The sequence below is a fragment of the Lagopus muta genome, chromosome 2 (genome assembly GCF_023343835.1).
Source record: "Lagopus muta isolate bLagMut1 chromosome 2, bLagMut1 primary, whole genome shotgun sequence".
Classification (NCBI taxonomy): Eukaryota; Metazoa; Chordata; class Aves; order Galliformes; family Phasianidae; genus Lagopus; species Lagopus muta.
The window spans coordinates 30,217,415-30,241,968 of record NC_064434.1 but is presented as its reverse complement, the minus strand read 5'-3'; the positions used below and the strand labels follow the sequence as shown (position 1 = coordinate 30,241,968).

Here is a 24,554-nt window from a genome sequence, read left to right as displayed (position 1 = left end):
ATGGAAAAGGGAGAGGATACGTAAATGATGTGTGGGGAGGGCATGAGGAAGGACAGACATAGCAAGATCCAGAGACTTCAGAGGCAGTAGGAGGCTGTGAAACATCAAGGGCATGGGCAAGGGCCCTTATTCTGTGCCTTTCCTTGTCTATCCTAAGTGACTTTTTTCAGAGAGCTCACTCCCCTCCTCCTTTGATGATTCCTCTATTTAAATAAGCGGCTATGCTGGTAAGTGCTTGCTGTAATGCAGTCCTACTATATTTGCCCATTCATCAGTCACCAGTAACTTGAATGCACAGAGCACTGAAAAACAGCTTCTTGAAGCCAACAAAATGCTTGGACAAGAGCAAGTTGTGTATACAGTTTATTATACGTGTATACACATTTATGTCTGCTGGTAGCTTGCTCTGGGTTATGCTCCAGCCTCTGTGGGAGAGGCAGAAGGATTTCCTCTGAACTTTATCATCCTGACGGCCATGTCCCCAGCGGCACCAGCTTGTCTTTCATCCTGTCATTCTCCACACATGATTATTCCTGCCATAGGATAGCCAGAGCACTGTAGAAAAAAATGCACGGGTGGATTTGTTACTCTTGAAGAGAGGGTAGGTAAGTCCTTGTAGAGTCAACGAATCATGAGTCGTATGTGGTAGCCACTGGAAAGAGGTCCATGAACAGAAAGTGGATATCTTCGGTTTTGGTCCAGACTGGTTGCCATAAGATTAAAGGAAAGATTATAACACAGGAAAAAGGAAATATACTGCTTTTTCTATTATCCTTTCATAAATCATCCTTTTTTTTCCCTCTTAAATACGTGCTAACTGATCACAAAATAAATTGTGATCACTAAAGGAATACAGCCTTACTACCCAAATCCAGCCATAAAGGTTGCTTAATGTGGGTGAAATGTGCTATGATTTTAGTAATTTCCTATACCGCTGCAGTGGCTCGTGATCTGCCATTCATCTGGGATATGGAAAGCTGCAGATCATTTCCTTAACATGAATAAAGCAGAACAGGGACTGGAGCCACAGGAGATTTCCACATTTGATTTGAAGTACTGCAACCAGGGAGCTCTCTGCCTGTGCAAACATCGTGGTGAGCAGTGCTCCCACAGCTGCTCAAAGATCTAAAGCTGCTTTGTTAATTACCTCATTTGTTAGGTTGTGCACTGCAAAACAGCAGCCACACACCAGCTCTGAATTGTGAATGCAGTTCTTCATGTGCTGTCATGAACAATTCTCCCTGCTCAAGTGTCCAAAAAGGTGCTTTAACAGATGTTCCTCCATTTCCCTATTGACTGGTTGCATCAATCTGGGGCCTCTGCTTACTGCCGGGCTTCAGATCATGTGCAAAATGTTATTATACGCTTAATGTTGGCTGAGATGTATGACTGGATATGGTAAACCCAAACCAGCGGGTTTAGCTTCTGCAATTCATTCCTGAAGCATGTAAAGCACATCCCAACATGCAGAGTTGTATGCATAATTGACAGTGACCTCTTGCACCCATCTCTCTGCGCTGATGGGATCGTGGCACAATAATTCTGCATGCTGCAGTAACCATCCCATGATTTGGTACTATTAGCAAAAATCTCTTTCTGGGGAAAAGGCAGGATATCCCAAACCCCAATAACTCTGAAAACGTTAAGCAGCGTGGAGTTAATACTTGTCGGGGGCCTTGCCATGGGAATTTTCTGGCTGTGGCCCAGACTACAGATAATTAATTATGTCAGTGAAAGGCTCTGGTGGCCTGTTTTCTTCAGAAAAAAGTGACATCATCCATGGAGCTCTCTGGCAATAAAGCAGAACAAAGCTGTGTGGGCAGGAAATAACAGACAGATGTCTTCTAGTGCTCATTTGATCTGTTTCAAAGCTTGCTGCAAGAAGTACTACACTGCTCAGTGCTGCTTCTCCCCAGCACTGCAATCTTTAGCAAGGATGTTTTTAAATACAAGAGACCAAATTAATCTCTGATGTAATTCTTCTGGAGCCACTTCAGAAGATTGATGCAGCAGATGAGCTGGTCTGTCATGTACCTTTCCTGCAGTATTGATTTTAGGAGGACTTTCTCTATTATCACTGTAAGATAACTCAGACCATGGTGGTGCACTGCATATGATGATACTGAGGGCTTTGTACAAGGCCAGAAAGTTCTGTACAGTGTGACCAAGTGAGGTCAACTTTGTTTCATATCCCCGCAGTCACAAGAGATCACTTGCATTTCCTGATGTATTACACTAAACCTCTGCGCAAAAAAAAATCACTCTTCAGTGCAGAACGCACTCTTTACTTCCAGTGGAAATCACACAAATATGAGTCCAGAAATCTTAAAAGAAATTAGTGCACATGAACTCCAAAGGTTCAAGTATTAGGAAATTTCTCTAAGATGAAGGGCAAGTGTCTTCCTTGAAAGAAAATCAATGCATTAATGTCATAAAATCATAGAAGCAACCATAGAATATCTTAGGTTGGAAGGGACCTTAAAGGCTATGCAGTTCCAATCCCCTACTGTGGGCAGAGCTGTTCCCCACCAGTTCAGGCTGCCCGGGACCCCACTGAAACTGGCCTTCAGTGCCTCTAGGGATGGGGCACCCACAGCTCTCTGGGCATCTGTGCCAGCACCTCACCACTCTCCAAGTAAAGAATTTCTTCCTAAAGTCTAACTGAAATTTCCCCTTTTAGTTTAAAGCCATCCCCCCTTGTCCTAATAGTATTAGACCATGTCATTAAGCCATCATTTTCAGCCATTAGATGAGTGTTGTGAACATGGCTATTTCAGACATCCAGTGTAGGAGAGAAAAAGTATTTCTTGAGTTTTTTGCAAAAAGGAGCTTTGCATGATGCAATATACAGTAGAGCATCTAACTTATTAGCTTTGAAATGTTCATTGTACACTAAATACTTATGGCCCTGAAAGCAAGTTTCTACCCAGACCCTGTAGCAGTATGGAGGAATTGCTTGGGGAAGCAAACCTTTAGCAGAAGCATCCTTCCAGTAGGCAGGATAATTTTTGTGCTCATAGTATCATGAAACAAAAATAAAGAAAACTTGCTTTCTTTTTAATTGTTTGAATTTCATTTTAAAGTAAGAAAAGAAGGGAAGTGACTAAGTTTAAACGCAGGTTTGTGTTAGGAGCTTTTGCAGATATAGTTTTTCAGCTACAGTTGCCTAAAGATGCTGTCTTCACTAAATCAGAGTAAATAAACATGCTGTATTTACTCTCTGAGGTCTCTAATGGGAACTTTCTGACACAAGACTATTCCTGCCCTGGCTGTGACACAGCATGAGTATGTCCTGGTTAGTGCAGAAAGCAGTGTGAGCGCATCCTCCCCATTTCCTTTAGAAGTATGCCTTGGTCGTGATGTTTGTTAGCTCTAGGTGAAAAGTTGTTAAAGTCTACTGGAATTTAGGAAACCAGCCACTGGCAAGATTACAACATTGCAGGGAGAACCTGTGACCTTATCTAGTTTCTGATGTAATACAGGGCAGCTGCTGCACTATTAATAACCTGAACTGTGTGAAATACAAGTACCAGCAACACAAGTAAGAAGTTAAGCTGTCTGTGGTTTGATCGATATTTCTTGCCATTAATCACTGGCAAGAAAAACCTGACTTTATAAACATTAAACCTCTGTTACTTGGTGCTTTCACTTCTGCAGGCAGAACAGAATGCTGTGGTAACTAGGAAAAAAGTGTGTAGAAAAAAGGTGTAAGTATCAGAACTTGCTAATATTCTATACGTGTATTCCCTGTAAACATTGTTTCTGGCCCTGAGTTTTCAAAACTTCTTTCAGTAAATGGAGAGGATTCTCTTCATACTATTAAAGTATTTAGATCCCTCTGAAGTCATTAGGCATACTTTAGATGGAGCACTGAGCTATGAGGGAAATAGTATTGGTAGGTGATTTACAGAGCAGTAACACTGTACATTTGCATGAATGCAGTTTATGAACAAACAAAATTTGGAAGAAGAGTTTAGGAAATGGCCTGGTGAAGGATTCCGAGTTGGATTTTATTCTCATCTGGCAGTGATTACTTTGAGTCCATTCAGTCCATCTCGAATGCAACTGATTTTTTTTCCCAATTTATTAGCTGCCTTACATGAAACAAGTCTGAGCAGCCCAGTCCCATTTCCCAGGTGATAAATGGGCTATTGCAAAAATTCCCCGTTTAGTGGGTGCTAAGTTTTGTTGGCGGTCTCACGGGAGAGGCCAAAGACTGTGGGAATGGGGAGAGAGGGCTGTGGTAAATTGGCAGGGCAGGGCAGGAGGAGGAAGCACGTCCGAATGCTGGTCTTGTGTAACAGTCTTTCCATTGACCAAGAATTTGGTTGCTAGGCTGCCAGTCCCCTTTTACAAGCAGCAGAGTCATGCTATTGTTTCCTAAACGGTTTCAATTTTATGCAGGGACTTCTTTACATCCTTTCTATATTATTTAAGTATTTTACTAGGCACGTATTAAAGTGAGAACTTTTGGAACTCAGACCCCTTCTCCACTCTGGCCAGTAAGCCAAAGAAAGCCTTTCTCTTTTATTCTGCCAAAAAAGTGAGTATTTCAAGGGAACCGTGTGAAGAGTGGTCCCATGTCAGCCTTCCATCAGAGCATGCAGTAAGTACTCCTAAGAGAAGAGAGCTGTGTACTGAGAGAGTTCACAGGTAGAAACACAGACCTGCAACTTAAGTAGACACACCAGCAACTGAGCAGCAGAGCAGAGCAGGAGGAGCTGTGTGGAACAGCAGTACTTCATTGAATTTTAGCCCCTCAGCAGATGCACTGGAGATTTGAGATGATCATCCTTTAGATTTTGGCACCTGCAGTAAGGACAGAACAAGGCTTAGACGATACAGTTTGATGTAGTTCCTCTGTCAACAGAGGTGGCAGAAAGAGTTTGATGAATTCTCAGCAAACTTTGCTCCTGGAGAAAATGAGTGTAGAAAAACACTTCTCAACCTGTATGGCCTTTTGTGCTTCCCGATAAGTATTTCTAAGATGACCTGTTCATTAATCTGTCTCAATCAGTCCTACAGTTCACTGGATCAACTGTTTGATAGCACTTGTTAACAGAAAAAACATCTTTATTTTCTGAGTAACCACAGTATCAACAGTACAAATAGAAGCTTATCTTAGAGTTTTCAGGACAATTTAAGTAATGAAGAACTGTGAGGGAAGATGCATTTATTTTCTTAATTCTGCACCTAGACTTTTAAGAGCTTTTCTGGATATTTGCAGTTTTCTGGAGTTACTCAAGTAATTTTCATTCTGTTGAAAGCTGTTGCAGTGTGTGGCCATCTCATGCCTGAATATTCTCTCTCATCAGCACACCTCCATAAAATAAAAATGGACTTGAGAGAGGGCTTTATTGTGTCAAACACCATGTATCTTCAGCCAAAATGGATAAAACCTTTAGTCTGTGATGTACATACACCTTTACTTCCAGTTTGAAATCTCTTCCTTGTATTTGTCTCCTAGGTTATGATTTATGCTAAACTGTGTTGTGCTTTGGAGCAAGGAAGGGCCGTAAGTAGATATGGAAGTAGAAGCAACTTGCCAGTATAGTTCTTCCTAGCTAGGAAGAGGGACCTCTCACACTTCTTTGCAGGTGTGTGTGTTGAAGTAGCACAAGTGTTTCTCCACAGTATTATGCTGACTTGTTATCTGCGAATGGTTTATATCCTGAAGCTTAGTTCAGTGATGGTTGTTCTCCATACATGGAAACAAAACATTTTCTTATGAGTTCTCTTCTAGATTCAGTGGAAAATTTGTCATTTGAAGAAAACATGAAATCATGAAAAATACAGTCCTGCAGTTTCTTCCATGTGCATTTATCTTGAGGGGTGTCAGAGAGACTAATTGGAGTCTGTAAATCCCAAGGCTGGTTGGGAAGATAGGATGTAACTGCCCAGACCTGGGGTGGTGGCATGGCAGAATCTTTCAGTGCTGGGGCTTGACTCTGACCAAATAAAAGCAAATTTGTCTCCAGTTTATTATTAGCACGAGATTAATATTAGTATGAGCAACCTGAGTGTCTGTTTATTAGTTTTCACAAACTGTTACAGGAACAGAGTATTTGAAAAGATAATGATAGGAGCAGTGATCAAGCCCAGAAAAGGCAGAATACATCTTATCATGCGCCTGTGATCCAAGTCCTGACTGCCCACAAAGGAGGACATGAGTGGGTGGATGCCCATGGGCTGGATAATCCTTCCCTTGGGCTGCAGCAAGGGGCCTCTCTGCTCAGGGTTTCCAGAGCACTGCACTATGCTCTGGAGCTCTTAAAGGTGATGAAATGAATAACTGGACCTGATCCTGGGTGACCTGCTCTGAGTTTCACTGCCTGAGCACAGAGTTTGGACCAAATGGCTTCCATAAAATCATAAATCATAGAATGGATTGGGTTGGAAGGGACCTTAGAGTTCATCTAGTTCCAGCACCCCCTGCTATGGGAGGAGTTGCCAACCACTTTATCAGGTTGTCCAAGGCCCCATCCAACCTGGCGTTGAACGCCTCCAGGGATGGAGATCCCCAGCTTCTCTGCACAACCTCTTCCAGTGCCTCACCACACACTGAGTGAAAGAATTTCCTCTAACATCTCCCTCCTTTATTCATTCCAATTATAAGCTCCTTTTAAGTACTGGAATGTCACAGTGAGGTCTCCCCAGAGCTTTCTCTTCTCCAGACTGAACAAGAACTGTTTGCCCAGCCTTTCTTCATAGGAGGGGTCCTTCCAACCTCAGCCATTTTCTTGTTCTGTGATGCTGTGGAAAAGAGTGTCCTTCAAAGCTCTGACAGAGCTTGGACAACCTCTTCTTTCTTGTTTAGGAGTTTAGTTCCTCTGTTTAACACCACCTACTTCCCAGCTCCTCTCCCACTGGCTCCTGGGGACCCAAAAGTGCAGCATCCAGAAACATCTCTTAACTGGCAAATTTGTTTCAAGGACACTTATTCTCTCCTGCTGAAATTGTTCTGTTTCAGACAATGATGATTAAAGACTAATGAGGCTGGAAGGAAAGTATGCAAAACCTGGACAGGCGCTAGGACATTCACTGGGAATAGGTTCCTCTGCCAGCGCCTACTGACACTAAATCACCAAGCAGGGGTTGTCTCTGCTTTGCCTCTCAGTGTTTAATTACACCATATGGGGCCTGATAGCTGCAATAGGAGAGAATAAATTCATCCTCCCTCCCTCCTTTCTAGTTGAGTCTTCCAACGTAGACCCGTTCTTGAGAAATGGGGCTTGACACTTCCTGTGCTTAGGGCCAAAATGAGTCAAGGTTTCAGCATGGTGCGTCTTTGGTGTTGGCGCACAGGGCAGAACAGTGCTGCTCCCTTTGTCCCCATATTTTCAGCGCTCCCTTTGCACAGAGATGGCCCTGAGCACCGTTTAAGGCCCACAGTGAGACACTGAGTGTGCCTTGGGACAGGACACAGATGGCCCAAAAACTGAGGCCAGGGTCCCCAGGTGCCATTTAATGGACTCAGTGGTAGGTGCTAACCAGCCAAGAAGATTGAACCATCTGCTTTAGGAACCCAATTTAGTCGCTGTCTGACAGCCAGGTGACTGGGGCCGGAGAGGTTTCCTATTCTCTGCCTTGCCAGAGTGTATAATGATTATTACATTCATTCACCATGGAGAAAAAAAACACTCAGATTAGAAATACTAACCTCTTAATAATGAAGACATTAAAATAGCTGTTATTTCTACAGACATGTAAAAAAAAATATAGAATATGTTCTTGCAACTGTCTCAGGCTTTCCTAAAATAACTTTTTTTTTCTTTTTTTTCTTTTTTTTTTTTGTTTTCTGAGAGCAGCATACTGCCAGGACATGATGCAGGGAGGTGTACAGGCATTCCTTGGGACTAGCCCACATAATTCATTTGTAATTCTGACATCCTTGAGTGATGCTCTCTTCCACACTCATGCTGAAAAAACATTCTCTACCATTCCAGTCAGTTATTTGTATCTTGTAGGCAGAACTGCATGCAAGGCTTTCAGTTGCAGTTACAAAGTGTTGTACAGGGCTACCTTACACGTAACTGTTTTCAACTGACTGGCATGATCTTTGCCTCAAACTCATTTTTTGTTTATTTTCATATTGCTTTATTAAGGAAAGATTGAGTGGTCTTTGCCATTTTCTGCAATTGTTTCCCTGCTCGTTTTAAAAGCAGGTGATTTGTAGAGCTGTGATGTCTCTGTGGTATTGGGTAAAGATTTAGGATTTGCTACAGCGATAACACCAAGTGCCATTATGAACACTGGAAAACATGAAGCGTTGGCCAGTTCATAAATCCTAAATAGTCACTGTTCATACTGAAGCTGAATTTCTAAGAGATTTTTCCTAAAATATCTGAACTTTTCCTTAGCTCTTGACTTGTCTCCCAGGCTCACATGGGTTGAGCAGGGGAGGGAAGAGAAAAAATGGTGCCGCACCTTTCTTCTTTCCATTGCCGTGGGCTTGTGGGAGATGCATGCTCCAAGGAAACCTGGGACATCCCTTGTAGATTTTCTTTGCAGGGGTTTTGTTTAAGCAAGCAAAAGTTAGAAAACTTTTTTTTTTTTTTTAAAGTATTTGAAGATAACTTATAGTCACAAAGTCAGGTAGGAGGCTACTTGGAAATATTTGATGTGAGGCTGTCTGAAAAATATTAATTCAGCCCATTTGTGCTGCTTGTTTTACTCATCCCCTAAATGCAGTCAGAGAACAGCAAGGGCACAAAATAAGTGAAAAAACATGTCAAGATTAATGATGTTCCTTGGCGTTAGTTTCAAGCCAGATAAAAATCCATGGCATTCAAATGTAATGACAAGAAGGAATAGAATAAATAATGCCTACAGGGAGTGCATTTGGCTTACACAGATTGTGTTTACTCTGATATCTCCCAAAGTTCTGTATTTGCATTGGCAGCCCAGCATTCTTCTCATTTTTACTTTTTCTCTGTATGCAGTCTGTATGTATGAGTGCCCAGATTTTCCACGTTTCCCCTGTTGGTTAACAGATTGGCTTATGGTACTGATCTTCTATGTTACAGGCAAGGGAGGATGTGATCCACATGCTGAAGACAGAGAAAACCAAACCTGAAGTTTTAGAAGCTCACTATGGTTCTGCAGCTCCAGAGAGTGTGCTGAGAGTGCTACACAGGGACGCCATCCTCGCCCAAGAAAAATCTATAGGAGAAGATGTCTACGAGAAACCAATTTCAGAGGTAAAAACTTCTCAGTTTACATCTTCAAGTCTGTGCAGGGGGATTCCTAACCAGAAGGAAAATTGCATGCATTTTGTGTTTATGCAGAACATGCCAGAAGATAATATAATGGTGGTAGAAATGACAAGAAATCAAAGGAAAATTGAATGTTCTTGTTAACTTAACCTGATAAATAAGGGTAAATAAAATCACAGGGTTTGAACATAAGCAGTCTAGATGCTCCTTAGGGCTGGTGCAGGGAAGAGAGAATAAAATCTTTGTGTGTTGCATTTCTTTTTTTAGAAATGCAGAATTACAGAAACATTATGGCCACAAGTTGTATCAGAGGAGGTTTAAGTTAGACATAAGGAAGAACTTTTTTCTCAGAGAGTGGTCAGGCACTGGAATGGCTGCCCAGGGAAGTGGTGAAGTCACCATCCCTGGCAGTGTTCAAGAGGCGTCTGGATGAGGAGCTATGAGATATGGTTTAGGAGCCTGTGGTAGCAATCGTAGCAGGAGAACGGTTGGACTCAATGATCTTGCAGGGTTGTTTCCAACCTTGTGATTCTATGATTTTTTTTTTTCTATGATTTGAGTTGGAAGGGACCCTTAAAGCTCATCTAGTCCAAATCCCCGGCAATGAACAGGGGCATCTACAGCTAGATCAGATTGCCTACAGCTCTGTCCAGCCTGACCTTGGATGTCTCTAGGCAATTTGTTCAGTACTTCACTGTGCTTATTGTAAAAAATCTTCCTTATATCCACTGTAAATCTCTCTTTTAGTTTGAAGCCGTTTCCCTTTGTCCTATCACAACATACCCTGCTGAAGTGTCTGTCCCCTTCTTTCTTATAGCCCCCTTCAGATACTGAAAGGCTGCTCTCAGTTCTTCCCAGAGCCTTCTCTTCTCCAGGCTGAACAGCCCCAGCTCTCCCAGCCTGTCCTCATAGCAGAAGTGTTTTGTCCCTTGGATCATTTTTGTAGCCCTCCTCTGGATGTGCTCCAACAAATCCATGTCTCTCCTGCGCTGAGGACTCCACATCTGGATGCAGTACTCCAGGTGAGGTCTCACCAGTGCAGAGTGGAGAGACAGGATCACCTCCCTCGACCTGCTTTTGATGCAGCTCAGAATACTGTTGGCTTTCTGGACTGCAAGAGCACACTGGTGACTGATGTCCACGTTGCCATCAATCCACCTGTATTGCCAAGTCCTTTTCTGTGACATAGTAGAGCACTAGCATAGTTCAGAAATGAATACCATCAGAGATGGATTTTGACCATAATTACAGGATCAAAAATCCCTAATCATATCTTGTCTCTTCACCACCAGGGCTATGAAGTTAGTTCAGCCCCTAAAGGAGATCTGCAGGACTTTAAGCCAAGGATTTAAACTCTTGGCTTAAAATCTAATCTGATAAATAAATATATATATAATAAATAAAGCTAGAATAGATCTGGGAATGTTTGAGGCCACTGTGAGTGCCAAAATAAGCAACCATTGGTCATGGTCATAGTTTCATAACAGTCCAGAGCACAGAAAAAGAGCATGCAACAACACGCCATACAACACACTGTAGCATCTGTCCAATTCTTCATAGTTCTTCTGTTCAGAACACACAGTTTTTTCACCAGGAATTGTCTACCCTGGGTGCCTTTATACTATTCACTTTCGTCGTGGTATCTTCTGGGATTTGAAGGGGTGATAATAAGTAAGGAAGGCAAAAATTAGTATTTAAGAGCATGCATGAAATACTGGCTAGGGGACCTCGGTGTACATCAATCTCTGTCGTGTCTAGGAATACAGAGGTTATGTGAGAGCTAAAATAGGGTGGTATAAAAAATTCCTAAGTGCACAAAAGATATCCTGGCTCCTTTATAAAATGCAATCACTTCTTTTTTGACTGTCACATTCAGCTTCTGGAAAGCTGCTTCAGTGCAGCCCTTCAGCTCTCCTATTTCCCCTGGTTTGCAGAGGTACCCTGTGAAACAGCAGCTGCCCAGTGAAGCTGGGGCAGAGGGGGAATCATACAGAAGGTGGGCAGGGCCTGTTCACACTTTTTATTTCAGCAGTTGTACAGGTATAACGTATAACTGTGTTGAAGATGCACAGTTCAAATTTCAGCTTTGAGCTTATACCTTATGCTACTCACTTGGGTGTCTGTCCCCACGGATGCACTTGAGCTCAGGGTTCAGATCCCTCCCAGAGATCTGCTGCTGCTGTTCCTATGTGAAATGAGGAAATTTTGAGCAGCACCTCATCATAGGAGGCATTCTTCACTGCAACAGTATTGTTTGTTACCCTATAACTACACAAAGTCCTGTTCTTTGTGTACCCAAGAGCTATGCAAATGTTTATTGCAAACACCCTGTCCAAAGAAATTGTTATTTTTATGGGACAATTACTCCTATTTTTAGGCACTGTTTTATGTAAAGCGCAAGACGTAAAATTGTGGGACTCACATTTACCAAACATGACATTGTTTGTTAATAAATCAGATGAAATAAGCAGGAGACCTCTGAAACAGCCTATTCTCCTTTTCTGAATCCAGCTGGACAGGCTTGAAGAAAAGCAGAAGGAGACATATCGACGCATGCTGGAACAGCTCCTTTTGGCAGAAAAATGCCATCGCCGCACAGTTTATGAGCTTGAAAATGAGAAGCATAAACATACAGATTACATGAACAAGAGCGATGACTTTACCAACCTCTTGGAGCAGGAGCGAGAGAGGTGAGTGTCCAAGACAGTGCAAAGCGTGCCCTCAATATCCAAACACTTTTAAGTTCAGCAGTGACATGGGTTGGTCTTTTCTGTGTTGAAATGGCACTAAATTCATGTAATCCATTTGTAAATGTCACTTCTTTCACGCTAGCGGTACATTATTTTGCAAGTCTAGAGCTGGAAGAGTACCATTGAACATTCTTTCAGTGTGCGCTTGAACTTAAAAATGAATTTGTTTTGTATTATTCATTCCCATTTTGAGTTCATCTCCTGGTAGCTTTTGAGAGATCAGATGTTATTTGTGTTGGCTAAGGTTTGGGCTGGCTTGTTCAGCTGAGCGGCACATTTTGTGAATGACGGGGCACAGTGTCACAGTAGGAGGACTGGGTAAGGAAAACCACATATTTGGATATTGGCACACTCGTGGCAGGGAATTTGCCATGCCTTTCACATTTAGGCTTATAAAGCCACAAACAATTTGCATTATTTTTCATGTTTTTAAAAGAACGTGCCTCAGGCAAGTTCTACATTCCTCTGGAAATAAAAATGTTCATATTTTATAGAACACATTCAGCCTGTGATGAACTGCCTGCAGTTGTATATCTAGCATGCTTGTATGCTCCATTTTTTTTTTTCCTTCACGTGTTTGTCACTGTATGAATAAGTTGCTCTCTTAAGTCACAGAAAAGAAAGGACACCTAACTTAGGTGAAGAATGAGCACTCAGTAACAGCCTGAGTTTTTCAATATGAAATTTCATGCACATACCAAACTGCTTAATATCTAACCACAAAGTTTGGAAGAAAAAAAAACCTCTGAGAAGAATACTTAGAGCGAGTTGAAAGAAGAAATGCTTTTGAGGAAACCACAGTCTGATGGCAGACTATTGCAATAAGCCAGGAGTTGAACTGTTCAGTGAATTTCCTGAGCTCTGCTCAATGCCAGCTATGAGTAGGTGGCACATGAGCTAAAGTGACCGTATTTCCTGGTTTAGTGGCTGGTCTTTTTCTGATTCTTTGATTTCCTGTGTTGATTGGCAAACTTTAAAGGACAAAAATGTGTCTATATCTTAACAATTTTATTCCCGTAAGATAAAATAAAAAATCTGCTGTCTTTCCAAGTAGTTATTCATATGTAATTCTCTTACGTGACATTTTTTTCACTGCGGTGAGTATCTGTGTATGTGTGGAGATACAGGCAACTAAATTGCTACAAAAGTAAAAGCTGTGTTAAAATACCATTTACATTTCTCTTTACATTTAAAATTCACTTTAATTTGTCAGTTGTTGCCTTCTTATTATTCCAGTTCCTGAAGACCATTAAGCAGCCTAAGTTATAGACTGTTTGCTTTGAACCAATATCCCTTAATGAATTGATTTAGAACTTTTCTGTCTCACATTATTACTGCAAAGATATCAAGTCCTATCCCCAGGGGCATTTTTTTCATACTCTTAATGCTCTTTTGTGTCTTTTAAACTCCAGTTTTCCCACACCCTACTTTTCTTTTTGGAAAAACAGGAATGAAAAGGAGAATTTGAGTTTGAACTCGTACTGAAAGCAGATCTTTGAGAGCATCCAAGTCCCCCAGCTTTAGTTGCCGTTCCCTCTGTACTGTAGGTGAAGAATTGCAGTGCCTCTGGTTTATGCTGAGTGACAATAGAAACCTGATGTTTGCTGCTTAATCCATGTTGTTCAATGCACTAGTTGGGAAAAATCACATTAAGTTTAGTAGTGACCAAGGAGAAAGAAGATGGCATGTGGCAAAATGCGAAAAACCAAGTGCGCATGTTCCTCTCTCCTTAGGGTCCTCCTCCCATGTCCTCCTCCCTCTGTCCCATGTCCACACACCAGGATAGAAAAGCCAGGGAAGATTGGAAACTACTCACTAGTGTATAGTCTTGAACCACCTCTACTCTTCACCTTTGCTTGCTAGGTGCACACAGAGTTCAGGATTCCTCTGCGTTTTTGTAAGTATTGAAAACTGAAACAGTGTGGCTCTAAGGCTGTACTGCAAAAGACAGTCAGGTACCTAGCTCTGAGCAATTCATCTTGTAGTCTATTTTAAATCCAGTTTGTTGACAGCTTATTTTGTTCCTAATAAAACGACTGAAAAACTCCACTTGATTTATAGTGGCAAAGAAAGAGGCCTGTGGTCGGGACGGCCTCAGCAATGTTGTGGGACAGCAGAAAGTCTGCAAGCCTTCTGACATCAGGGAAGAGGGAGTTTCTTTTGGAGGCATGGGACATTGCTTGTCATGTAGCAACAAAGCCTTGCTGGAACTTACTGAGGGTGCTGTGTGCAGCAGTTCATTGTGGCCTTCCAGTACTTGAGCTTATAAGTGGAAAAGGCACCACGTTTTTACAGTCTAGTAGTGATAGAGCAAGGAGAATGGTTTTAAACTGAAAGAGGAGAAATTTAGGTTAGGTGTTAGGAAGTAATGTTTTACTCAGAGAGCGATGAGACCCTGGCACAACTGCCAAGAGAAGCTATGGATGCCCCATCCCTGGAGGCACTCAAGGCCAGGTGGGATGGGACCCTGGGCAGCCTGAGCTGGGGGAGGTCAGCCCTGCACAAAGGAGAGTGTTGGAACTGGGTGGTCATTAAGATGCCTTCCAACCCAAGCCATTCTGTGATTCTATGATTTGATGATTTCCTGCATTGTCCTTGAAACTGCCGAGTCTTCTACTGCGTCCCACAATCTGTCAGTAAATGTACACCTGATGTCTAACATTAGCATTGTTTGTATGAATGCATTGATATCACTTGTTCACATAAGCAGTGATGATTTTAAGTTCATTCTTGCTTCTCCTGCTGTGGCTTCAAGTCTTTCTTTACAACCAAAGTGTCTGCGCTCCCAGTGCACTGAGGCATTCTGCGTTTTCCTCAAAGGCAGAACTGAGAGGACTCGTTCTGTGCTCCCTGAGCAGTGCCCTGCTAAATCTGGTTTTAGTCAAACCCTCTTTTTGAAGTACACAGCCATAATTAGATCTGCTTAGAGGAGACAGCAGGACTATGACCCCAGATCTTTCCTCTACAAAGTTTCCTTTCAGCCTTTGCGTAAAATCATCTCCTCTCTGCCTCCCCCATCGCAGCACCCCCAGCAAGGAATGCACTGGCGAGTCCCTCTGCGGTCTGTGATAATACATTCCTCTCAGCTTCAGTCATCCTGGCACCAGGATGCTCTTGGCTGCTCCACTGGTGATGTAATTCTGGGCCCGCATCACCTGCAAAGGAAAGCGATCCGCAAGCAATAAAGCGCACAGCCGTCTTTAAACAAAAAATGGGACTGTTGATGTTAGCAAGTTTTAGAAAATCCTCTTTTGTTTTCCCTTTTTACATTTCTGCTTTTATTGCCCAAGTGTCCCTTCTCCCTTTTCCCACGAGACGGCAGCACCAAGCCTTTCTCCATGGAGCACTTGGGCATTTTTGCTTCCCTTTATTTACTGGACCCAAGCAAGTAGAGAGGCTGGGGTGTGGAATCACTTGGAGATTTTGTGTGTATTACCTTTCCAGTTTGCATTTGCTCTTGATTTTTATTGAGACTGAAATAATGAAGCTGGCAGAAAAACAACAGAACAGAACATCCATCAGTCAATTACTTGTTTAAAGAAAAATCAAGTCAAAGGTATGAAGTGTTCAAGGCTAATAAATCTGTACAGATTATCAGCTTAAGGCCAAACTCTGTGATAAGAGTAGCCCCATACAGAGATATTAGGGTGAGGTACATAGTGAAAACAGACAGCACAGACTCTAACCTGCAACTGTGTAATCTGTTCCTTTAAAGTCTGGAAATTAATTTTACTTACCAAAAAAAATTCTTATTTCAGTGCTATTTTTTTTCTTCCAAGAATTCTTAGCCATGTTCATACTCTGACTAGATTTTCTCATCCGTTGGTTATTTCTCTGTCCTGGTTTCCAAATTGTGACCCAAAAAAAGGGAAAGCCAGCCCAATGGGACTGTGGGAATTCACCACTGCCTACAGTAGTTACTCATCTTACCGCACAGTGCTGGCTGTGGTAAAGCACTGAGTCACTCTCTGTCTACTTTTCAGTAATTGCATTTCTAAACTTTTAATCTTATAAGGTAGGGAAAACAGTTTAATAACAGAGATAAACACTTTTTATTCTTTTCCTTGCAATATATTCTTAGGATCACACATTACAGATCCTTTGGTAGTCTACTAGAAGAAATAAATGAAAAAGAAACTGGCACTGACAAATACCATTTCTACACAGTTAAGTAAATGTGAAGGCCATCCATTTTACAGGTCCTGTTTTACAGCTCTAGCTGACTGCAAGGCAGCAGCTGTTATTCCTTGAGACTTACTCAAAGTTTGTGTTTCGACCAATGAATTTTGTCCCAGGCTCCAGCAAAATGGCTCCAAAGGTAATTTAAAAATGAGAGAACAAACAGCCACATTCAACTGTGAAGAAACAATGGGAAAGTATTTTGAGTCTTACACAATGCAAGGCTTGCCATGAGCTGGGAGTAGTCCAAATCCATCTCTTCACACTTGGATAGTCCTCAAAACTGTCCAGTCTTTCAGTCACTTCTGGAATTATATAAAAAAGCATTATGTGTTGTTTCAGCTATTCTTCCAAAATTATTACTAAGTAGGCACCGGCTTCACAGCCCTTGAGAGAGAATTATTATACAAAACTATATGTAGTTCATTATTGCTAGCAAGTTTGCTTGCTAAAAGCATCGATTCAAATGCTCTCAGGGTCAGACAGGGGGGAGGGGGGAAATTACTTCACTCAAAATCTGTTCATAGACCCGAACACTGTCCAGGGTGCAATAGGTAACAATTTCAACATTTAAGGGGCCTTTGGCATTTTTCAGAGTTATACTGCTGAAATAAATATCAGCTCACAGCTCCATTGAGGCCATCTTTTTAGGTTGTTATTTTTTTAGGCAAAGAAAACAAAATCTGAATTAGGGTCATGTTAGGAAAATTGCTTCCTCATTCAGAGATATTAGAAACAGATTTCAGTGGACATGCTAAGTTTCACTGAAATTTAAAACTTTTTATACAGATACCACTTATTTACAAGTATAAATATATGCTAGAATGGTATTTGGGCTTGAACATGTTGAACATTTGCTTTGTGTTTAAATGGAAGTTTATCTGCTCGGAGATATGCAGAATGACTAGCAAAGAATATGTCATACAATGTAAATTAATGTCCTACAGACATTCAAGGCTTGCTCACAGTTAAATAACTTCCATTAATTTGCATGAAGTACCTTAATTTTACACCTGATTTTGCAGGCTGTTCTTACTCGGTAGGCCTATACAGGAGCTTTCCTATCCCTAAACAGATGCAATGCTTTTTACATCTTTTTTTGTCATTCAAAGGCAGGGTCTCAAGTACCTTTTCCTTGCAGTTGTGAGAATTTTGCTGAAATAGTAGAACATAACCAAGAGCAGTGGTGAAGAGGAGGTAGAAAGAAGAGAACTAGGAGAGAAATGGATTCAAGCGAATCTCTGTGAGTTTGGCATAATTGACAGGGCTACTGACAGAGATCATTAATGGAAACAGAAACTGACTCAAGGTCTCACCTGAGGAGTTCATAAGATCAAAAAGAGGCTTAATTAAAACTGAAATCTTAATGATAGTACTGCTGTTGGATACCTGAACAAGTGATTTTACCTCTTCATGCCATATTAGTCCTCCTTTCACACAGAAGTGTGGATTCTGAACAGTGGAGATAATCAACAGAGGCTTTGAATGAGGCTCCATGACTTTGAATTAATCCCAGTTACCTGGGAGGAAGTTGGGGCTGCTAGGGTGAGCTGAAGCCACAGGCAGGACCCTGCCTTACTCCTTTCTGTGGTCTCATCTCCCCAGCCATAATTAAAGACACAATACTGGGAATGAACAGGCCCAGTCTGACGCAGCATAGCTCCTGTTGTGTTCTCATATCTATGTAAGTCAGCCATAAGAGATTTTTGGCAGAAGTCCTTTCTACTTATGAGTTTAAGTGCCAAGTACCACGAGGCAATAACGTTATTTAAGACCTCTGGAAAACACTGACAAATAATGGCTGGTAGATTATAGGCACAGCAACAACAGTGAAGGCTAGCAGTAATTAGTTTTATACTTGCACCATTTCAATTTCATTTCCTTTTAAGGCTTATGCGAAGAAAAATCTTAATGCAGAATTGAAAAAAAAACAAACAAGGAGATGCAAAAATCCAAACTAGACTTTCCTGTGAAATTTCCAAAGCAAATGTAAGGAAAAAGGAATGTAAAACACAAAAAGTATAATTCAGCTCATATTTATAAAGCACCTATGATTATAATACTGTATTGCCATGGTTTGTGTTCAGACTATTTTTTAAAAAATTATTTTACAAAGGCCCTTTTAGTTATAAGAAGATTGTTACAAACAGTGCCAAAGAAAATCTGGTGACTATTCAAAGAGCATATCAAATGATGCTGTAATTGTGCAGCTCACTTGGACTGGGGGATCCAAACCCTGATGGAATCTGAACTCAGCTCTTGGAGGATGCCATCCCAGTCACACTGCCTCCTCTGGTCTCCTAAGGAAATGTGTTCCCACTCTTCCCAGGTAACCTTTTACAAATCACTTACATACTTTTGAGTTCTTTCCATACAAAGGGTGAGAATGTCCTGGCAGGTCAGTGCCTGGGCATTCACATTTCCCAGACACAGGAAGTTACAGAGTCAGGGCTCTGCATTTCCTGGATAGGGAAGACATCTCACTTGTTGGTTTGGTGAGTGGTGCCAATTTTCTCTTAGTCTGCTGCTTTTCTTAAAATGACAGAGATGGAAGGAAAAATCTCATTCAAGATGAACAGATGTTTCACTGAAATCCACATGAAACATTTTTTTCACTCGAATTAGAGAGAAAAATAAAGCTTTTTTTCCCTTCTTTTTCTTTGATAATTACTTATTGAATTTTTGGTTCAGCTATGGAATTGAAAAATCAATTATTCACACAGTTCTATTATCTAGTTGCTTATGCTAAGGAACAATTGATAGTAACGTAGCTACATATGAAATGCCTTAATGAGAAGAGACAAAGAAATTAGCAGAAAATGAAGCTAAACTATGGCAGAGTGACAGCAGTGCTTCTGTGATGATAGCAATTATGTCATAGGTGAAAAAGTGTCTCTTGATGACAAGTATGTATATCACAGATGAAAGTTCCTTTACAGTTCCATTTAGAATGTTTATTTTCAGAGGAATTAGAAATGGATAGAAGTATTCTTTTTCATCATTTCAATATCAGGCTTTTCCTGGTGACTTAATTCATTTTAGAATGATGCATAGCTTTCAACATTTTTTCATTTTGCAAATGATTGAATGGAATACAACCCTGGTTTCCAAAAATAGAGGGTCAGAACACTGTCCTTTCTGGTGGAAGGAGGAATAAAGTGCTACTGCTTACAGTTGTTGCAGAGCTCATGCTTTGTGTTAATCCTTCAGTAGAGACACCCATGTCCTGGTGTGACTGGCTCATGTCCTCACCTGACAGCCCAATGGAACAACTTGCTGTTGCTGGCAGGCACTATTGCGTTGTGCCCATCATTAGCACACTGAGCTCTCTCCATCCAGCTTCTCTGGCTCTTAGAAAGTAACTAATCCATAAAAGCACCGACCTGTGTCTGGATGCCATGAGCACAAAGCTGGGAGTGGTGCAATTCCTTTGAAGTCAGTAGAGCTCCTCTTGATCAGTGGGTTAAATGAGACTCCGAGTAAGAACTCTAAAAATGTTGTGCGTGTCTGCACATACCCACAAAAGTATACAGTTAGAAATATGTAATATTATATATATGTGAATATATTACATACTACGATTTCTTCAGTGGAATTATGGCTTTTGAATAAGAGTTTGCTCTTCAGCAAAATAAATCATCAACAATATTTATTTCTTTTATGTTTTTATATAACTCCTGTCTCCATTTATTTATGATGATAAGCATTTATGACAATCTTATTTTATCGCATTTTCTATAGACAAATGATGTCTTTATACGTATTTTGAATTATTTTGAATCATTTTTTGGTCACTGTTGTCTACTGATTCTGCCAAGGAGGCTGTAAGCTTTTCCAAACCGCTGCCTCTCTTGTTATGTGAGGCATCATTTGTACTTGCATCACTGCAGCATTTTGAAAAATAACACCAATTTGTAAGCAAGGATGCTCAGTGGAAGTCAAAAGTCAATAAACACAATCAGTGAGACCAGGACACATCAGTGGTGCAGTTATTCAGAGAGTGATGCAGAGGTGATGGAAAAAAAGTTGTAAGGCAAGTACAGGCAGGATGATAAAGGGCCTAGAGCATCTTCTGTATGAGGAAAGGCTGAGTAACCTATGTCTGTTCAGCCTGGGGAAAAGAAGACAGAGGGGGGATCTGATAAATATTTATAAATATCTGAAGGGAGGTGGGAGGCAAATGGATGAGGCCAGGCTCTTCTATGAGGTGTGTACTGATAGCACAAGGAGTAATGGCCTAACACTTGAACATAGGAAGTTCTGTACTAACATGTGGAAGAACTTCTTTAGGATAAGGGTGATGGAGTGCTGAAACAGGTTGCCCCAAAAGGTTGTGGAGTCTCCTTCTATGGAGATATTCAAGACCCATCTAGATGCCTGCCTGTGCAACCTACTGTAGGGTATCTGCTTTAGCAGAGGGGTTGGACTTGATGATCTCATGAGGTCCCTTCTGACCCTGCAATTCTGTGATTCTGTGAGGAGCAGCAGCTTATGATCCAGGCTTATTGTATGAGATTGACCTCCTACCTTGCAATGCCACCTTCCCTGCCAGGTGTCATTCAGCTGCCCTGAGGTGTGAAGAAGGTCCTGGGGAGGGCATATGGGCTGTGGAGAAGTTGAGGGAAAACATCTTGCCCCTGTTTGTCACTGGACTGCTGTGCCATCATGAACATAGATTTCTAACATTGCTGTGAACATACAGCCAGTAGGTCTAGAGTGATGGGAGGCCCATGGGTTCTATGCATCCAGACTCACAAGCTTACCAGTATGCTTGCCTGATCCAGTAACACTTTAAAGCAGCACGGAAAGCAATGTAGAAAAGAATAAAACCAGGTGTACCACTTCCTGGGCCATTAATGCAGCTAGCAAGTGCTGGTTCTAGAGGCAGTCCCTTGCAACTCTTCCTTCCAGTGGAAGCATTATGGCTCCCATCCATAAACAAGCACTGTGGTCAGCTCATGTCTCCTTGGTTCCCAGAATACGCCTCCCCATACTGTTGTCTGGTAAAAATGTGTTACCAGGCATCCCAGATAACCTGTAATGGAGATGTGGAACTCAGGTAAGATGACAGATCTTCCAAGGGTAGGAAGCAAGCAAATTAGGGTGACCAAAATATAGATTTGTCCCTAGATCAGATTTATATGTAGGGTTTCTCATCTTTCCTTCTCTGCTATAATTGCCTCTCAGTAGACACGATGCAAGCAGCAAACCTAACAAATGCATGAGCTGTGTGATTTAGCTATGTGGCACTAGAGAAATTTTGTATATATTAAGGAATTTTGTGTTATACTTCTCCCCTACCTCCCTATTTATGGTGTAACTCCAGAACACAGGGGCAAAAAGCATGAATAAAGCTGTGGTTGTGAGACAGATATGGGGGGCAGGTGTGTTCTCCTTTGTGTTCAGGGCAAAAGCTGAGGGTCCTGACATGAATGGTATCAGAAATACCTTCATAGCTCTTCAGACTGACAGTTGGGACATGGCATATTAAGATGTGGTGACAGCTGGGATTGCTCAGTGCTGATGTTAAAATCTATCAGTCTCAGTTTAAGTCATAAGAGCAGCAGCCAACTACTCTCTTGCACAGCATCTGAAATTTCTACTGAGGACTCATTATTTGATAAATCAGTGATTATGGAGCTCACAGGAGCTCATGTTTAAAAATCAGAAAGGAATCTTTATGAGATGATTTATTTCTGTGTGTTATTATAAGCGCATATTGCTTTATCCTTGTGTCAAACTGTGATTAAGGTGGCAAAATGTAATACAAAATATTGCAAGCAGTGCCTGCATTTGTAAGAAAATCTGAGACCCTGCACTGAAGGAGAGATCCTTTCTACTGACTCCACTTGAGCAAACTCTTGTTCTCAGGCCACCTGGCTGCTGTACAGTGCAGCCTGAGACCAAACCTGGCTAGCACAATGCATGCAATTACATGGACGATTATGCTTCTTAAATCTAGATTTTTAAGCCTCTCCACTTGTTTACTTGTAAACACTCCTATGCATAAGCTCCTGTCACAGTGACTCCAGACACTACTACCAGGTGTTGGGGAAGGTAGAGTGCAGTAGGGATTGATGGGTGGACAGCAGATGGAAGAAAGATGATGAAGAGGTAAAGATGGAAAAAGATCTTATTTAAAGATGTAGCAAAAATAAAGCAGAAGTCATCGTATCAATCATGTTGTTTGGCACAGTATTACATAGGCACTGGGTCTTCCCAGAACTGGTTTGCACCAAATGATCATACAATAGTTAAAGTAGTTAATTTTACTCTGTTTATTTAGTAAAATATCTGAGTCACATGTGCAATACTGGAGATACTGATCTTTCCCAGATTCCAAGATGATACACACAAATATGATGAACAGTAGAAAAGCAGAAGACAAAAAATGTGCAAAAGAAAAACAAAGCCAGAATCGCTTTTGTTAAACTTTTGGATCATGCTTCCATAAAAGGCAGCAAATCCTGGCGTAGGGCAATTCTTGTGCTGCAAAGAGAAAAAGAATTTTAAATCTAAGCAGCATTACATATTTAGAAAGATCTGGGGAGTAATAAAAAAGCCCGTGTGTGAATGTGTGTGCATGTGTGTGCGTGCATGGCTTTTTTAACAGCTGCATGGAACAACCTGTTTTAAATAAGAACAAAGGTGAACAAAGCCAGTTGTCAGTGTAGCTCACCAAATTAAGTTCTTAGTGTGCATGACGTAAGCCGTATAAAATATATTGCTTGAGATATAACAGCACGGAGTCCAACTCGAAATCTTTTTTCTCAGGCTTTTCCCACAAAGTCATGTTTCAAGAATTTGTTACCTCTATCTTCATTATTTATTTGTGTTCAGAAGGCACAAGGTATCATCTTTAGCAGCAAATTAATATCAGCCTCTGCTCTCCGTCAATATTTGGAGTTTTCACGTTCTATCAAAGTGGCACTGAACTCGTATCTCTTAAGCTCAGAGCAGGCAACTGCATAAATAGAAAGTGGAGGACAGGTTTGACTTAACCAGATGAGTTTGACTTACCAAAATGAATAAGTGAAAAGTGATGGAGAGTTTTCAGTTTGGGGTTTTATGAACAAAAATTTCAGTCTGGCAAGCTGCAGAGGGTACTTTTCTGTGTGTGTAAGCACAAACCAGGTGTTTTGTTTTGCACAAACAGAAATATTTGGACTTTTTGCAACATATTAGAAAACTTGGAGGGAGTTGCAAGGGCTGCCTTCCTCATAAATGTTACATATGTTGCTACACTGAAGATAAAGAGCCAACAGAGAATAGGGGAGTCCCTGGAAGGATTACAAAGCCCCACTTACAGAAAATTTTATAATAAGGCTATCATTGGTTACAAGCCTCTACAATCTACAAGAAGAATCCATTGCTGTGCACAGTTCAGTGCGTTTTAAAGAGCGCAACGTGTCAAAGAAATGTGTAGGCTATTAGCGCATCATTAAATAGTTAAACCAATTCCATCTTTTGCTTCCCAGTTACTCTCCTTTATAGCAGAGAGCCAGATGCACAGTGCAATTTCTGACTTTCGGGGGTGAGCGGGAATTTGGAATTCCTATCTATTCAATCTCCTGCATTTAATTTTGTGATTTTCTTATCTGGTCCTACAATGTTACAATTACTGCTTTATTCGGGAGCGCAGTTCTTGGACAGTGTCTTCCCAGTGAAAAAAAAAGCTGTGGAGGTTGAAGGTCTAGCTGGCCTTCACTGTGACATCCTACAAGATGTCTTCTGTACCTCAAGTGCTGCCGTTGTCTTGGGTACCAGGAGGGGTTGGCCTGGTGATGGTGCAAACATAGCTAGTGCAGACTGCAGGTATGCCACTACTGTGCTCTGCTTTCTCTGCACTGTCTTGCACTGTCGGCTCACATCCAGACAACTTCTGTGTCTGCATCTCATTTCATGTGCTTTTATTTCTGAGTTAGAGAGTAAGCTGGAGAAGCTGGTGGTCAGTCCTAAGTGCCTTCTCAGGACTGCTGATGGTCACAGGTGTCAGTGGTGACTACCTTGAGGCAACATGTATGGTGTACGTCACCTTGTCTCTGTGATCTGACCTAATCAAGATCTCTTTCAGCATGAAGCTGGTCAGGCCCTAAACAGATTGCCCAGAGAGTCTTTGATGTCTCCATCCACAAAGGTCTTTAAGACTCAAGTGGAGCAGGCTGTGTGCCAGCTGCTCTGACTGAGCCTGCTCTCAGCCCATGCCTGGATTAGACATCTCCAGAGCCCACTCTGACCTCAATCAGTCAGTTTTAGAATTTGGCACCATCATTGGTGTCCTTGTGACTCTGCTTACACCAGGGTGATGGTGGCTTAGACTGGAACAGGCTTTGAGCCATACTCTGGGTATTACCTTTAATGTGTCCTTACTAGGTTGCCTAGTAAGGATGTTAGTAGTGCCTTCAATCAC

At 41.5% G+C, this 24,554-nt stretch overlaps 2 protein-coding genes across 7 annotated transcripts in view; one reads left to right on the top strand and one right to left on the bottom strand.

The window, feature by feature from the left end:
* The window catches only part of MYO6 (myosin VI), a 770,453-nt gene that overhangs the window by 264,146 nt on the left and 481,753 nt on the right, over nt 1–24,554 (bottom strand). The gene's annotated exons all lie outside the window — the stretch shown is intronic.
* The window catches only part of FILIP1 (filamin A interacting protein 1), a 103,868-nt gene that overhangs the window by 51,845 nt on the left and 27,469 nt on the right, over nt 1–24,554 (top strand). For all 6 annotated transcript variants that reach the window (XM_048935656.1, XM_048935658.1, XM_048935657.1 and 3 more), the window contains 2 exons: nt 9,027–9,200; nt 11,727–11,905. In XM_048935656.1, the coding sequence (XP_048791613.1) occupies nt 9,027–9,200; nt 11,727–11,905 (353 nt within the window). The remainder of the gene's footprint in view (nt 1–9,026; nt 9,201–11,726; nt 11,906–24,554) is intronic.